The sequence below is a fragment of the Pezoporus wallicus genome, unplaced genomic scaffold (genome assembly GCF_028554395.1).
Source record: "Pezoporus wallicus isolate ANWC-B61680 ecotype Strahan unplaced genomic scaffold, APGP_CSIRO_Pwel_v1 contig_3058, whole genome shotgun sequence".
Lineage (NCBI taxonomy): Eukaryota > Metazoa > Chordata > Aves > Psittaciformes > Psittacidae > Pezoporus > Pezoporus wallicus.
In genome coordinates this window covers 5,894,613-5,912,305 of record NW_026641153.1, presented here as the reverse complement: position 1 = coordinate 5,912,305, position 17,693 = coordinate 5,894,613, and the positions used below count along the sequence as shown (strand labels likewise).

Sequence of the window (17,693 nt, the reverse complement as noted above, 5' to 3'; positions counted from 1 at the left end):
GAATCAAGTCCAACTCAGCGTTTCATGAGTTCATCATTCAGATGGCATTTGTGTGTATAAATATCACAATACCATAGTTACTCCTTACAAAAGCCTATTCCAGAGAAACAGTCTACACCTGAGCTCTTCCATTCATGAGTTTCACACAAAACCATCATAGAAGAATAGCAGTGTATTTTGAAAAGAGTCTCCAGATGCGGCAGGCACTTGTAAATGCTGCCTCCCATATGGTACAAGGAGAGAGTTGAAGATCTGCTCATTCAGTGGCTTCTTGGTCACGTTCCTAAGGCTTCAGGCAAACAGATGACAGATAGAAAACCTACCTCTGTGCAAACCTTTACAGTTTTCATACTGCCAAACTAACAGAATTTTTATAAAGCTACTAAAAAAGCCTTTTCTGGGAAAAAAAGAAGTATCCTATAGGTCCAACGTCATATTTGGTTGAAAAGATAAACAGGGGCTAAACATTATAGAATCATAGAATGGTTTGGTTTGGAAAGGACCTTAAGATCATCCCGTTCCAACCCTGCTGCCACGGGCAGGGACACCTCATACTAAACATGTCACCCAAGGCTCTGTCCAGCCTGGCCTTGAACACTGCCAGGGATGGAGCATTTACCACTTCTTTGGGCAACCTGTGCCAGTGCCTCACAACCCTCACAGTAAAGAACTTCTTCCTTATATCTAACCTGACCTTCCCCTGTTTAAGTCTGAACCCATTATCTTTAATTCCATATTTATGGCAGCTTCAGCAATGTTATACCCAAAATACAGGATTATAAATGGAGTGAAACTGATGCAATTGATTTTCATCACACAACTGAGAGGTATGCAAAAACTATATAAGAGCAGAAATAGAAAAATAATGCATTATTTCTGTTGGCATTACTATTGTAGTCCTGGTCAGAGGTCTCAGAGCCCACTGTCCCATTATGGCTAGGAAACAAAGACAGAAAAGTGGTCCCAGATGAAGGAATGTGTAAACCTTGAGGATGAATGTCACACAAATGGGATGGGGAAGCATGAAACAATAAAAAAGACAATTTCAGTATTTTACACACACCCTCTGAAGCAGTGCCAGCTGGTCAGTGTAAGGGGACTGAAAGTAATCCCACCCTCCAAACTCTGTGCATGTTAACAGCTTCACAAAACTACTGCATGAAAGGCAATAGCAATACTTTCCTCTGTAGACTGATTAGCAAGGATGTTAGACCAAATGTGAGGGCTTCCACAGAAGTCAATGCAGTTCCACACATTGCCAGTGTCTGATTTGCAACAACTATGGTCTCTCTGAAAGCAGAAATAATGCTTCCCTTCTGAATGCATATGGTACCTGACACAACAGGAACCTGATCAAGACTCCTACTCACTTCAGACATGCAACTGCAGTTCCTGCTTGTGACCAGGGCATGAAGACAATCTGTGACACTAGGCTGTACCTAGTGCTGCAAGCGCCTACAGTGGGAATTACAAATACTGCCCACTGTTGCCTGCATAGGAGGTCAGAGCCTGGCCACGTTGGAGAGCCAATGTGTTAACTTGCTTCTTCTTTGGAATGAAAGTCGAAATAGTGCTCAGTATGTGGTTAGGAAAACACCAAGGTAGGCAAAAAGGAATGGGAATGCACTAGGAAGAAGGCAGGTGAAGTGGGACCTCCACCTTCTAGTCCACCTGAACTAACAACCCCTCTTATCCGACCCCCTGCCACAGGCAGGGACACCTTCCACTAAAGCAGGCTGCTCTCAACCCATTCATCCCCCCATCTGCATTGATACTGGGGAATGTCCCAGCCCAGCAGTAGGACCTTGCACCTGGCCTATGGAACTTCAGGTTCACATTATGTGCACTCCTCAAGCCTGTTGAGGTAACTCTGAATGGCATCCCTTCATTCTAGCAAATCAACTGTACCACTCAGCTTGGTGTCATCTGCAAACTTGCTGAAGGTGCACTAGAAACCACTGTCTCTGTCCCTGACGAAGCCACTAAATCGTACTGGTCCCAGTATGGATCCCTGAGGGTCCCATCACACTTATATTTGAACACAGCTTACTGAGTTCTGCAGCGAGCGACTTCACTGCCTGGATTTCCAGTCAACCACATAAAGGAAAAATAACAACTTCTGATATTCCTTTTTAATCTTCCTCCCCCCCCCCCCCCCCCCAGTTCCAAGTGAAAGACTGATGCAACTCACAAGGGGACCTGACTGCCTGGGAGAAACACTGCAACTGATTCAACAGGTGCCACTGCATCCCCAAGGTCAGAAGAGGATTTCTCCCTGGCTAATCATCCTGTTGCAGGAGCCTTAAATTACTTGTAAGGACAGCAGTTAAAATGTTTTCAGACAGGAAGAGTGATGTCCAAGCAAACAGATCTCTCCTTTAAGTTCTCTGCTAGGTTTTGGCATGAATATAGCCTTTTGTATTGCTGTCACGGAAAAGGACTTAAAGTGCCACTAAAAGAGATCTGGGCACGTGGTAGAGGAATGTCCTAATGATAATAATGTAAACAAGATAATGTTGTTCTTGTGGAGATTTCATACTGGCTCAGTTATTTATTGGAATAAATGAAACCACAGTGTCCTATAGCCCAGCTCTTGTGAGGGAAAATGGGTTCTATTGGAACCAGGCTGAGGAGAGACCCACAGGACGTCAGCCCTTGGCATCTTATTCCATCACAGATTGCAGGGATGAGCTCTCCTGTCAGGAATCAGGCACTAGCACTTGGGCAATACTGTAAATACCAATAAGGATCACTGTTACTAAAGTGGTACCCAGTAGTACCATCAGAGATGAAATTTATCTGTTGGAACTATAACTCCCCCCTTTCTTCTCCCAAACTCAAGGGAAGAGGTTAAACCAAGCCTCAGAACTTGCTCCATTAAAAGCTTAGCTCCTGAGAAACATTGATGTCCGCAGTGGGTGATGATGCTATTTTAATAGTGCTGCTGCATCTACTGAAAAACATTGCTTTTATCACAGTACTGCTCAAATTAGAGTTTGTTGGGGTTTTTTTCCTAAGTAATTTTGAACTCCTTTTCCTTCCATTTAACTTATTTATGAAAGCTTTTAAGGAAGAATGAGATACAGACAGAGGAAATTCACCTTCAGATTTCTGAAGATTACTGAGCTCAAGAAAGGAAAGTATAAGAAAGTGTTTGTGATTTAAACCTAATGATAACTGTAAGAAAGTCTGTCAGCAACTCTGTGTTAGGACTATGACATAGCCACAATATAGACTTTATCACACAACTGCACAAGTTGACAGGATTGTCTGGTGGTCTCCATGTCCAGCCTGCTGCTCAGAGTGTGGCCAACTGGATCATGATGCTCTGGACTTGGAATATTTCCAAGGATGGAGATCCTGCAGCCCTGTTCAACCACCCTTATGCTGAAAAAGCTTTTCCTCGTATCATGTGGAAAATTTCCATGTGTCCAATGCTTCTTGTGCCTCTGAGAAGAGTCTGACTCCATCTTCTCTACACGATCTATCATCTTCTTTAGGTAGTTTTGGACAGCTGTAAAATTCCTCCTGAATCATCATCTCTTCCAGTTCCCTCTGCCTTTCCTCACACTTCACATAAGTAAGTACTTCATGACTTAGCTGCTTCAATACCATAAGTCTTGGTGGCTCTCCACTGGACTCAAGCCAGTACATCAGTGTCTTTCTTGCATGGTGAGACGGGGCCACAGAGGTGGTTACAAAAGGTTCGTTGCCTCCTTTAGCTGTCAATCGACTTACTAAAGATCTTCTCATTGCTAAGGCAATCCTAAATTGGTAATCTGTATGTCAGGGCAAGTCACAGCCTGTCTTTTGATAACTTGGGTATTTTCCCTGCTATCTATCTCAGATTTCAACAACAGAATCCAGTTCAGAACCTTTGGCCTAATACTAGTTCTTTGTATGTTGTGATCGGAGATTTTGAAGGTACATGTGTTTTTCTGGCAGTGAGAAACTCTGACTGCTAAGAACGCCACCCAGCACAGGGTCCTCACACTGACTTAGGAAATCTGCTTCTACAAGAGAAGGACCACCACCATTCTTATAAGCATCAAACTCATCTCAGTCCCAGTGTTATCTTCCTCCATCTCTCCCCAATCCAGCCATCAACAGCTCAACTATTTACAGAGCAGACACAATCAGATGCAGTGCAAGCCTCAGAGTTTTGGCTGAAGATGATCAGTTACACTGTCATTATGTTTTCAAGAGTTCTTTGCATCTCTGCTATCCGAAAAAGAAAAATGATTACCTTATAGGAACATTGAGTTTCCAGCCTTAGAGCCTGACTTCACAAACTGGGATCACTGGCTTAAAATTAACACAAGCTCTCCCCGTAGAAGCTATTTTTAACAAGTGAATGAAAGGGAACAAAAATAAGACTGCATATTTTAATAGATTTAACACACATCAGAAATTCTAATCCCCTTACACTCTCTGTAGCTGAGAATATGTTCTAATTCCACATATGAAAGAAAGCAAAACCCATACCTTTTATTGCACCCACAATATTTTGGTCTAGTCCTTTCCGGTTGTCATTGAGCCCTCTTTTCCTTTTGCCGTTTGGTAAAGAGTTAGCCAAAGTCTTGTCATCAAAAAATGCACAGACCAGCTTCCTAAAGAGCAGACTTCCTGAGCGAGTATAGTTTGATAATATAGAGTCCAGCTGAGATTTCGGCATGAAGACGTCAAAGCCTTCTGCAAGTTGCACTTCTGGCTACCGAAAGAATACAAATGTTTTAATTAAAGGAGCATTCAAAGACGTTATTTTACTTCAATCATGCACTGGTGAGACTTCACAATCACTTAATCAAACCCTGAAGCTTTTGCCAACTATTCAGTACCACAGCAGCCTACTTCATTGAAATCAAACCCCATCAGTGAATAAGCACCTTAAAAGGCAAATCAAATAATCATACTCCTGTCTGCCCACTGTAATAGGTGACAATTACTGACATTATTTCTAAGCGTGCAGCTAACAAAAAGAACAGAGATACCTTTCAATATTGGATAATAATGACAAACCAGAGGATCATCCCAGAGCAATATTCCCATGCAATGATTTTTGGATATTTATCTAACCATTTTATGGACTTGTTTCACTGCCAAATGATGGGAACAAGTGGGCTGTGGGGCAGCCAGGCACCTCCAAGAAGCACAAATGCAGGGTTACTGACTGTTCCACGTGGGCTTCCAGCACAGATACAGCCCATAGGAGTAGATGATGAGTTTGAAGGTTGCTTTTGGAGTCAGCATCTGCTGATCATCCATGTTTCCCTCCTTTCCACATTCCCAAAATGCAACCTTAGAAAAGAATGATGTCAGGTAGGCAGCTTATTTCAGCACAGTGGGAAATCACAGGGATTTACACAACCACTAGAAAATGAGATGGAAGGGACGAAGAGGAAACAAAACCATCCTGTATTTCACAAGAGTCTCAAGTGCATTGTGGGCCAAAGCAGACCAAGTCCTTCAAGGAAGTCCCCTTATTAAGAGTCTTTTTGCTGCCCCTGTCTGTACATACCAGAAACTACACAATCAATATTTGCAGTATTTTCTTCTGTGACTACACAAGTTGTCTGTATGAAGTAATTATGTATCTAGAATGGAGATACATCATGAATAAACTACACTTTTTAAGGTATTATGTGGAAGTTGGGGGCGACAGGGTAACAGTGGTCATGATGTGAGGAAATAAGCTTGCTCCTAGTAACCTGCTCTTTTTTCCCCCTTCATGAAAATATATCCATCAGTGGTGGTGTGTTGTCAAAGCTGTTTACAGAGCAAGAGCAAATGCCATCTCCCATCAAATCACCTGCAAATGTCTTGAGTCTAGACAGAAGAAAGGGCTGCCAATCTCTGGAGGATTTGGCTGTGTAACTCTTTTCCCATGGATGTTTAAAACCCAGTATCAAGAGAGTTACAGCAAGCAGCATATTTTCAAAGCATGTTCTATGACTGGCTATGATTCTATGATATGCATGTGTATTTTGCAATAAAACTAGAGATTACAATGCTTTGGGAAGCCAGGATGAAGGATTTTAAAATATTCAGATAGCAATTAGAATCTAAAAAGCGTATTTCTCAGCTTCTTCTAGTTGAGAACATTCAAAATGCTGGATCCAGCAAAACAGTCAGAGTTACTCTATTTGACATTTGACAGTCTTCTGATGTAGGTGGGTTTTTAACATATTACTTCTGAAGTTGCTAGTGACAGGAACGATTTTCAGAAGTAAAAAACATGGGCTAAGTTTACAACTTGGGAAAGATTCTACTTCACAGTAATCAAAACAAAGAATGTAGTTGTCATGGTGATGAAGGTACCCTGTCCTATTCTGCTATTTGGGTCTTGGGTCTCATGATAGCGATCTAAGACAACCTCCATTGTACAAGATGCCTTGGGCAGAAAAACCATCTTCACTAGTCATAGAAACACAGAATCATAGAATTGTTTATGTTTAAAAGACCTTTAAGTCCAACCATTAATGCAACATTGCTAAGTCCATGTCCCTGAGCACCACATCTACACGTCTTTTAAACACCTCCAGGGACAGTGACTCCACCACTGCCCTGGGCAGCTTGTTCCAATGCCTGACTACCCTTGCAGTGAAGAAATTCTTCCTCATCTCCAATCTAAACCTCCCCATGTGCACCTTGAGGCCATTTCCTCTTGTCCCATCCCTTGTTCCTTGGGAGAAGAGACTGAACCCACCTTGCCCCATCCTCCTCTCAGGCAGTTGTAGGGAGCGACAAAGTCCCCCCCGAGCCTTCTCTTCTCCAGACTGAACACCCCAGATCCCTCAGCCGTTCCCCATCACACTTGTGCTCCAGGCCCTGCACCAGCTCCGTTGCCCTTCTCTGGCCCTGCTCCAGCACCTCAATGTCTCTCTTGTAGTGAGGGGCCCAGAAATGATCACAGGATTCGAGGTGCAGCTTCACCAGTGCCCAGTGCAGGGGCACAATCACTGCCCTGGCCCTGCTACCACACTGGTGCTGATACAACCACTACAAGCCAATTACCACTGTGGTAACTTTTCTGACACCTCCTGCTTAAAACCCCAAAGCCAGGAGGATCATGAGGCCCTGCCCTCATGGTCTGTATTTTGCCATTATGCTCCATGGGAGATTTCCTTCCTCCCTGAGCTCACCTTAGGAGATCTGTGTTATGCTTTGAAGAGGTATAACCCCCCCACTAATACAACTGTAAGATACACTTCAGACCTTTCCAATGAACCAGCATGGAGGAGTTAGTATTATTTCAGCTTTGACTATTTTGTTCTTAATATAGGAATCAATTTATATATCAGTGAAATAATTTGAAGGCAAAACACTGATTTATTCATATTTCCTTTAGTAGTAAACTGTTTTTCAGTCAAAGACCTAACTGAACTTTATGATCACTTTGAATGCAATTTCTCAAAAGAAAAAGCATTTGTTAGCAGATAATGATCATGGCATAAGGAACTGGTGGGTGAACTATTCATGTATAATAAAATAAATAAGACCTGAATGCCAAAGGCTTTTGCTGTGCTAAAATTAACAGGCAGTGAATTAGATTTAATACTAGACATTTTAGTAGGTTGTACTACCTAGATTAGAAACGATTAGGTTGTAAGTGAAATACTATAACAGTAAAACAAACACGAGAAAGTTTAAGTAAGAATAACAGATTATTACATCTAAAAAGCAGGTTCTATGATTCACGGCCCAGATCAAGAGTTGATCTCACAAAGACTTTTTACACCTCTGTAAGTAGCAGTATTTCATCTCAGCATCTGAACCGGTTGCTTTGGTTTCAGTAGCCTCAATTTTATACCCGTTAAACAGAGATTTTTCTTAAAGTTCAATAAATGTTTTCAAAACAACAGCAGTGCCAGTGCTGGCATATGACACAGCACACACTAGAGACAACCCATGCAATATTCTCAAGGGAACATTTAGTTACGGTGCTGTGTAAAATGTCTTTCATTTTTTTTTCAGGCACACTGGTCCTGAGCACGCTAGAGATGCCTCTGAATAAATAGGAAAAGATAATACTGCCATTCATTGTGAAAGAAGAAGTGACTTTCTTCAGCCTTCTCTCAATGTTTAAGGTCACATTTTATTTTCGCTGTTAAATACATCTATTTTCAGAACTCAACTGTTTTCTTTCCAAAGATGAAACAAAATCAATTTGTTTGTCTCGGGCTTCTGGCTCTGTAAATTCAGTCAAACAACTACTGTGGCAAGCAGGGGCCAAAGCATGGGAGGGCAGATGAGGACCTGATTTATGAGCCACATGTTTTCTCTTCTTTTTTTTTCTCTTAGGTCAAATTGGCACCTTCAAAGAATTGTGTCCAGCGATAGAAAACATTCATAAAGCCAAATTACATTCCATTGCAAGCACAAAACTCTTTTCAAACCCATGTTTCAAGCTGAAAAGAGTGCCACAAGCAAGGAAAAATTAGAAGCACAAATTGTGTACTGGAGATAAATTACCAGTCCCTCCCCCGACCATTCTCTCAAACATTATGAAGCATGATACTACAAAAGGAAAACCTCTGAAAAAGCCTCAAACTAGTTACTCGGTATCACTACAAAGACTATGGCATGAGACTGCAATCTAATTAGTGGTGTGGTTTGTATCTGTGTAACTGAATTAGCATGACTGCTCTTTTTCATTATTAGTTCCCTTTTCCAGAAAGGTAGAATATTATCTGCTGCGTTGTTTTCATTTACGCTTATTGGTAATGAATTTAATTACGTTTTTCTAGCTCATTGTACTTGGGAAATTGGAAACTGCTTGCTCAAAATTAAAAATATATTAGAGAAATTAACGATCAGCTTACTCAATCAGTGAACTGGTTCAGATGGCATCTCTTTGGCCATTAAACAAAGCCAATCAGCCACCGGATACATGAAATTTCTATCAATGTGTATGTATTATATGAACCAAGAGAATACGCTTATTGCAATTTTACATGTAAAAGATACATATTTTTTTAGATGGGCAAATGTTGGACCCTTTAATCAGAATGACATCACCAACAAAGTCAAGGCCCTCGTCCAGCATCCACAGTGATGAAGACCAAATAACTGTATTGAGCAAAGGCTGGAGTATGAACTTTATAGAGGTGAGGAATGCCCTGAAGCCAGTGGGACCAGCCAGGCATGAGACACAGCACATAAATACACCTTGGCAGGATAAAGGCATACATGTAGACTACATGCACTCATCAGCAAATGACAGCGCTGTGAACGGTTTATACACAAAGCACTTTTCACAGCTCTGATCTCATGGTGGCTCTTGGTATTAAGAGGCATGAAGAACAAGTTTCAACTGTAAGCTCAAACAACAGGCAGCCTTGAACTCAAGGGAGAACTACACACTCATGAAAGCAGAAAAACAAACCCCAAACCTTTGTAATCAGCACTTCCCAAGTCAAACCCTACTGTCTAACCCTACCCAAGATTTGCTTGTTTAACAAAAAGCAGGAACATCAACCTGCCTTGAGTACTCATTCTCCTGAATGAGTTTCAAAATCCTGTGATCCCACTTATTAAAATATTAACTTACATCTGATGAAGCTGATTCAAGGATAATGCCAAATCCTGAAACAGGGGTTTCTGGTTTTAAGGGGGTTTCAACTGCTTGTAGACTCGATCGTTCTGAGTTTGTTGATAGTTTCTTTTCGTTCTCTGCAGGGTTGGGTTTCTTATTCATGGTAATTGGTTCAACAGTTTTGAGGGGCAGTTTTTTCTTTTTATTTCTCTTTCTTGATATTGTTGACTTCTGTGCACAAATCAGAGGAGCAGGAGGCTGCTGTCTGTTTTGAGTCCCAACTGAATGAAAGAAAGCAACGAATTAAACTTACAGGCAAAAGCACATGTACAAGCACACAGATACATCATTAAACTACTGACATACTGAACTTATCCTCTGGGTATGTGGTATGGTTTTCAGGGCTGTTTGTGCATGTGAAACAGTTACATTTTATCACCTTTGCGTAATTTTCCAATCTGTACAATGGGGAAAATGACACTGAGCTCCACTGTGAGGTTTTCCAAGACACACTGATGAATAGCACATTAGGAAAACTAGGAATATGTAGTTCTTTTTCCTAGTGACCAACCTAGGGGTGGTGACACAAAGGGCTTGACCAATGATTAATTTGTGTACCTTGCTGAATGACTGAGAATCTCACTGTCTTTGAGCATCTTTTCCTGATAACGTCAGATAATATAAGTGCTAATGCAATTATTTTTCTGAACGGTTACCAAGTTAATTAGCTTAGCAAGAACATTTCAAGTACCATTATGTCAAGAACAAGTGAAAACACTATTAAATAGTTTAATTTCTAGGGAAAAAAGTATCCCAAAGTTGCATCAGTTTGTTTCACTCAGACACAGAAACTGACAGGTCATGTGCTACCTCTGCAATCTAATGAGACCAGACTTATTTATCAGTATCTTGCATTTTCCACAATCATTTGTACAAATGAAGGCATCAATCCTGAACCAGTACCAACGCAAACAAGTCCACCAGCAGAATGATCTGCAGATACAATTATATATCTGGATGAATCAGGAAAATGGAGGTCAGAACAAAAATGGCCAAAAGTGCTACCCATGCTAATCAAACTCACTCGACTCACTCGAGCTAGGAGTGAACTACAAATAATCCTCATCTATAAAGCTTGAGGAGAAACCCAACCCTTGGAATACTGTTTATTAAAAGATTTCTGGGATATTTCATTTCTGGCAAGGATTTACAAGACTGTAATTTGTAGTTTATCATTTAGATAGAAGGGTGTTTGAATACTAAAATAAGTGATTACACTTTCACTTACATGTTCTTTTTTGCTTTTAACAACACATGTGCCAAACAGTGTTTTTCTCTCTACAAAACCATCATTTCATGCCTACCAGAAAATATGAATCAAGAGATCCACAAATTAACAAGGTATTTACACTCTAGCTACATAATAAATAAGAAATGTTCCTGCTATTGAGGAGCCAGCTTTTCTGGCATAACCCCCAGTTCTGTACCTCTCACCCATACGCTATTTTTAATCATGCTCATAATTTCAATGAAATCAGTGCAACTGTGTAAAGAATTCCCTGTCCCAGCAAAGATTGCAAAACCTGTGCTTCTTTGCAAATCAGTGACTTCTAAAAGAGCATTTTTACTCATGTCAACTGATACTACAAAACCTGTCTGATCCTTCCTGTCACTCACTGAAACACGAAACACCATGTAGACAAGGAGTTTAGTCAGCCCTTCACTCCACCCACCTGCAGTTAATTGCTCAACACTCCCTTTTCTTAGAGGTCATATCCAGCACTCTAAGAGAAAAACCTCCACGGCTCCACTCCGCATCACTCACATTGGAAATCTCCAATATCTCCAATTCTCATCAGCATTAACACTAATGTTTAGGAAGCCTGTGATGACCTACCTAACTCTTAGCTGCCATACTCTTGTTATCTTGTTGTCTCTAGTGCTCTGTGCTGTTCTGTTTCAGCTCCTAATCTAGCAGAAAACTTGGACTCAATAGTTTTTCCCAATGAACACATTATTGCTGGTTCAGCCAGTAGAAGGAACTGGTAAACCAGCCTGAAGAAGGGTGGATGCCACAACATGCAGCAGCTAGCTCAGTTGAGGCTACCACTGAGCTGTAACTTGAAAGATCTTTGAAGTGTTATACAATAACTTTAAGTGGCCTTCCAAGTTTCTTTCCTTACCCTTAAGATTAATGAACTGGTAAGCAGCTAACAGGTAAAGTAGCATTTTGCACCTCTGTACAAATACACCCTGAGAACAAACTGGGGATAGTTGTAGCATATAGATGTACCCACCCAGTTTCCATTAGGAATAAATTTATTCTCATTAGGAATAAATCACATTACATTTATTTATTTATTTTAGCCTTAAAAGATTCCTACAGGTAACATCCCATGTTATAGGTAAGGATCTGAGAAGTAAAAATGACATTTCCAAGAAGCTTGTGAAAATTTGACTTTGAACAATGTGTCAAGAGAGCAGGAAACAGCTCAGGTTTTCCTGAGTTTACATAAAGTTCTGTCTTACTAGACCATTCCTCCTAACAAGAAGATCATGGAATCATAGAACAGTTTGGGCTGGAAGGGACCTCCAAAGATCATCTAGTCCAAGCCCCTTGCAATGAGCAGGGTCATCTTCATTTGAGATGCTTGTCATGGATAGGCACGTCTGGGACCGGCCATTGTACCTGCTTGAATCTGAATCAATTTTCGCATGGTCTTGAGCTCCTGAAGGATAGCCTGCAGGGTTGACTGGCAATTACATGTACAGCAGTTTGGTCCAATTGATGAATTCATCATTGGGATTTCTCCTGAAAGAAAGTGGAAAGAAAGGGGGGAGAGAGGATGTAACCCACAAAAACCACCCAAACAATGAGCAGGCATTTGAAACTATTAGCAATACAACAGATCATGGAATTAGATCCAAAGCAAGAAGCAAATGATTTTCAACATGGTGCCTTTTAAGAGGAAGGGACCACTAGTTTTTATCCAATTACTAATATGTGCAATTATATACAGTAGGGAATGCAATGTTACATGGGCTGAAGAAGACTGAGCATGAATACAATGCACTCTTCACAGCAGGGCTGTCTATTGTCAGGCTAGTTCATCTTGAATAACAGTAGCACCAAACCTCATTATAAATATACTCACTTTATCACACACACACAAAAAAGCCCATCTCCCAGAACAGCCTTACAAAGAATGAAGACAGACAGCATAATAAAGGTTTACACTGTACATTAAATGAGGGCCTAAGAATTTTAAACTGCTTGAACGTTACATGTGATACTTTATCATGTGAAGAATTGAGAATGAAAATGAAACACCCTATTCCAAGGGAAAAATACCCACAAAAAACCCAAACAACACCTTCTCAAAACAAACAGGCTGGAAAAGAATCACAGCAAGAAAACCTTTCAAATCTGCTTTTCTCCTTCCTAGGCTGGGATTGTTTTCTATGTCACATTTTCCAGCACTGTGACCTACAAGATGGGCTTTCCATAGTTTCCTTTTGAAAATGAATAGATTCAACAGGTACTTCTTTTCCAGTAATTCTTACAGTGTTTATCTGAATTTACATACTTCTATTTCTAGCCCTTAGCAATGCTTTTATTACTGCCTTGCTTTCCAGAAGCTTTGCATTGGAGGTCCTGAATTAGGACAGGCTGTAACAGCTGGGAGATTTCAAGCTTTACCTGAACAGTTATATCCTGCATGTTAGTTTAAAATAGTTATATCCTTAGCTTTACTGCTGCAAATAAAACATTCAATATTCCACAGAACACCTAGCAGTATCTGCTTGAATCTGAGGCCAGTTGGGATGCACCCCCCTTCATTTTAAAACATGCTTACAGTCATTTACATTGATGGCTGTTTTACTGCTCATCAAAGCATGCAAGAGGGATGATCATTTTATGAAGATAGGTACAAATGAATCTAACAAAAATCATCTTGCTTGGTGTCTCATGTGGTGGACTTCAGAGTGTATTTCCCTTTTTTCCCCATAGCTGACACTTATCAGGTACCCTTTAATCATTACCTAGCTAAATTTAATACCAGGCAACTCATTTAATCTTCGTTCATAAATCCTCCCATTTTTCATTTGCTTTCCTCTGAAGCCAAACCAGTTTATTAATACCTTTTTAGGTCTGGTCTGTGTTCTTTCTGATGTCACACCCACACAGATCCCCTGACTTCAAACCCCATTTGAAATGGATGAAATATGGCCACTGCTAAATTGCTCAGACTCTTTCCTAGTTCTTCCAGTGTCATTCCTCCATCCTCAAATCTCTCTTCCCAGGCACACGTTTTCTATCTCTTTCCATTCAGTCCTTCAGCTTTGAAGCAACATCTATGAGACTTGAGCAAACTGGTGGTCGTTCTCCCAAAAGTAAGCTACTTGTGAAGCCAAACTCATGCATTACTTAAAGACTATTGGCATCTTCTGGGTGTCTCCTCCTTTCCTGACAGATTTAGACTGTCCACACTACTACAATTACATATTTTGGTATTTTAAAACAGCACCCATGGACAAAACCTGTTAATACTGCACTAAGATAAACAGAGTAGTTTAAGAATCTCTGCAAGTCTAGCAAATACGAATACAATAGTTCCATCTGCGGCTTTTCACCAAGGTTTCAGCTGTAAATAAAACAACTTTTTCAAAGTAAAAAGTGATCTGGAAAACAGGCTGAGTCTCAAATTAAAACAAAAAGAGGTTACTGACTCAGCAGGACTCTGCCCTGTTTGATCTCACCCTTCCTTTGTGCACTGTCTATTCACTGTAAGTTCCTTGGGGCATGGATGGGATTTTATCTTTCCAATGGTCCATAAAGTTCAGCCCATTGTTACAGGTACAGAGGGAAACAAAATATATGTTATCTTTAGCTTTGCAGCAGGTTACTCAGAATCCCTCAACTTGGCTCCACCAACACCCTTTACCCTAAAGGGTAAGGCAGACTTTAAGGGTTAAAGGGAGGGCAGACTTTAAGGTAGGGGTTAAGGGTGTTAAAGGTAGACTTTTAGATAGATGAGGTTCAAGGCTACTTGGAATTTAACAGCATCAGCATAACCCTTTACCTGTCAGTAAGACAAACAGGCACCCCATAAATGGGGTCCTAGGAAATTAGGAGAGTTTTATTAATAGAAGACAAAGACACAGTAAAAACAGCCTTTCTCCAGTGTTTTTTCAATTGGTTTAAACTAGTAAGATCCTCAGGATAAAGCCTGTTCTCTCTCTTGATCAGAATCCAATATTCTAGTGGGCTTTTGGAAATGCTATCTGAAAGACTACAGCAGGAGACAGGGCTGGTGGGCTTCTGTTTCCTTCTTAATGAAGACTTCACATAGTGCTGAAGTGCATCTGAAAACTCAGACAAGTTATATCAGTAAATACCTGTACATCTTTCCTGTTGCAATACAACATGTTCCTAATGAAAGTACGCAGTCACGCAGGCTCCTGATGGAAAACCAAAGGGTCTGTTTTCCCATTGAGACATAGGGGATTTACATTATAATCCCCATTAGCATTGATAGAAATTACCCATGTAAATCTACCACAGGTACTGGAAATGGGAAAAGAGACCACCAGTATTTCATATCAAAGCAGGATTCTACTGACTTCATACATATTCATGAGGGTTTTTTATTTTCTTTCTAGCCTCCCTCCTCTGATCAGTTATTGTGTTATAAGAAACATCTTGTAGAGTGTTCTCAGTCATTGTTCCAAGCACTACCTTTATCATTTTTAGAGGACAAAAGCAACCCTTTTCAACTTGTTATAAATCATTTTTTAATTTTAAAAGGAGAACAGACTTTTTATTTTTATGAAGGAGTCTTTAAAGAGCCATCTCCCTCTCTTTGGAAGCTAGCCAGCAGGCAAATTTGATACCAGCTTCTATAGTTGAGAGAAGGAGATGACACAAGTGCAGTAGTTGCTTCCCCAGTGTGAGCAGCAAGTAGCCCAGGACAGTGGTTCTTACAGCTGGGTCTGCTGAGAGTGAGTTTACCAGGTGTAACATTGCTACCATGAGTTTATATTTGAAAAGTATGCAAGCACAATCCATTGATGTAACTTGACATAACTAAAAAGCAATTCAGCTGCTGCATCACTGCCAGATTTGTTACAGAACATAAACTCAAATGCTGCAGACAAGCTCTATGAGTTTGTTGTGTCTTAACAAGCCAGACATGCTACTCACTGGTAGTAGCTCCAAGAGGCTTCCACTAAACACAGAAGGTCACAGGCTTCTAAGTAATGACTTGTGGAACCATTGCCTTAAATATGGTTCAGAATAAATCACTTTGCTTATCAAGTACGTTCCTACTCTTTCCTCTGTTGCAGCAATGCCCAGGCTCCCCCCATTCCTCCTTTTCCCTCTCTATTTTTGGCAATACCCTTTTCATAACTGCTTTCTAAACCAACACCTATTAAACATCCATTCCAGCCTCCCCTTGAACCACCTTTACCATGTGAGTAGATAACTAGTTAGATGGACTTGGCATGCTTGTTACAATCAACTTTGAGCAATTCAGACAGCCTAAACCATATATCTTGGCTTCCTATATTGTATATATCCACAATGGACAGAAACAGTTTCTGGACTCATCTGTCTGCTAATGCCTGGACATCTCCCAGTGATGACTTAGACCTGACAGCCCTGCATAATAAGCTTACACCCCACCTGAACAGTTTTGCTCTGATGAGTTTTAAACACCATGGTAAGTACCAAGGAACAGTATCTTCCTTGGAGTACTGTTCAGCATTTCTATACCCAGCTTTTAAGGACTTTGTCCATCCTCTGAATAACATCTAAAATACTGAGTTAGATGCTCAGGCTTCCAATGCAAGGGATGGGGGAACAGCCACCCAGAAGAGCTGCGTGCTGGGTGAGGAGCAGTTTCAGAGCTTGCCCATGGCCCAGAAACACATCAGATGTTTTCCCTTCCCAGAGACCAGGCTTCAGAGCCAAAGCAGCATAAGTGCCTGGCAGGATCACAACACCCCGCTGGAGGCAGACACCTCTAAACAAAGAGCCTTGCAGATCGTCTTTTTCAAAGGTGGCCAGAGGAGAGGGCTCACACCCACCTTTATGTAATAACCTAAAAAACTGCATTCCTTTCTGCAGCAGGACAGCTGCACAGGGAGGGGTGGAAGGTGCCTCCTGGTGCACTCCCCCAAGAGCTGGGAGCCTGGCCATTCCTCCTCTCCAGCCCAGGAGGTCACTCAATCCAACCCTTCTCCTTGTCTCTCACAGACCATTCTAACCTATAAGAGATCATAGATGAGCCAAACCCTTCCTCTTTGTATGAAAAATCAAAGCACTGACATTTTCTTGCATATGTGGCCAAATCCTGTCAACACGTTTTAGTTCACATGCTGAATCAGGCCCCTGAGGGGACAGAGGTGCTGCTCCACCTACTTTCTGGATGCGAGAACTAGGCATGTGCAGGCTTGGGCACTTCTGTGCATGCAGCGAACTGTCCCTGCCAGTGCCCAGGGACTCTCAGGACAAAAAGAGAGATGCGCAATGAATTTCGGGTCCTTCCACACTTTCAGAAGGACCTGAAATGAGTGGGATTTTGAAAGCACAGCTTTTTATTCTGGCAGTAAAACCTCCATACTGGGGAATTTTAAACAAGAGAAAAGCATTTTAAGGGCACACTGCCATCTACTTCAGGGCAGAATCCTCTGCCAGCATAAGATGGACCATGCTCTATACACGACATTCATAGGTAGACTCCATCATCTCTTTTCTCCAATAGTCCCATCGGAATAAAAGCCTAAGGCTGTGGATGGGACTTTGTACCTGTTATAAGGCTGATGCCATCTCCTTCTGAAAGTCAGTAGAATCCTGCTCCACAAGTGGTGTCACAACAGAGCTACATTACTCATTGCAAAGAGGAGTGGTAGAGGCTGACATTTAATTAGCTGTGAATATAGTAACAATGGCAAAAGCTGTTTTAGTAAGTACTGTATAGAAATTAAGCCTGCAACAGCATTGAGTAATGTTGTCCTATCACCAGGAATCCATTTTAAAAGCTAAGACAGATGGTAGCAGAATGCACCGTGCCCACTTTCACACCTTTTCAAAGTGATAACTATGTGCTCATTTGGTAGACTGAACTATAAAACTGCTCTCAGTGCAGCGGTA

The 17,693-nt window shown here is 41.1% G+C and overlaps 1 protein-coding gene and 1 long non-coding RNA gene across 10 annotated transcripts in view; one reads left to right on the top strand and one right to left on the bottom strand.

Annotated features, from left to right (window-relative positions):
• The window catches only part of BEND7 (BEN domain containing 7), a 45,578-nt gene that overhangs the window by 13,239 nt on the left and 14,646 nt on the right, over positions 1-17,693 (bottom strand). For 8 of the 9 annotated variants that reach the window (XM_057422493.1, XM_057422488.1, XM_057422485.1 and 5 more), the window contains 3 exons: positions 12,225-12,347; positions 9,551-9,816; positions 4,486-4,711 (listed from right to left, as the gene is read on the bottom strand). In XM_057422493.1, the coding sequence (XP_057278476.1) occupies positions 4,486-4,711; positions 9,551-9,816; positions 12,225-12,347 (615 nt within the window). Of the gene's footprint in view, positions 1-2,183; positions 4,222-4,485; positions 4,712-9,550; positions 9,817-12,224; positions 12,348-17,693 lie in introns of those variants that run through there. The other variant, XM_057422492.1, reaches the window with a different exon arrangement.
• Positions 568-17,693, top strand: part of LOC130606292 (uncharacterized) — a 68,663-nt gene continuing 51,537 nt past the window's right edge. Inside the window, exon 1 of the long non-coding RNA XR_008973936.1 lies at positions 568-708. This is a non-coding gene — a long non-coding RNA (uncharacterized LOC130606292). The remainder of the gene's footprint in view (positions 709-17,693) is intronic.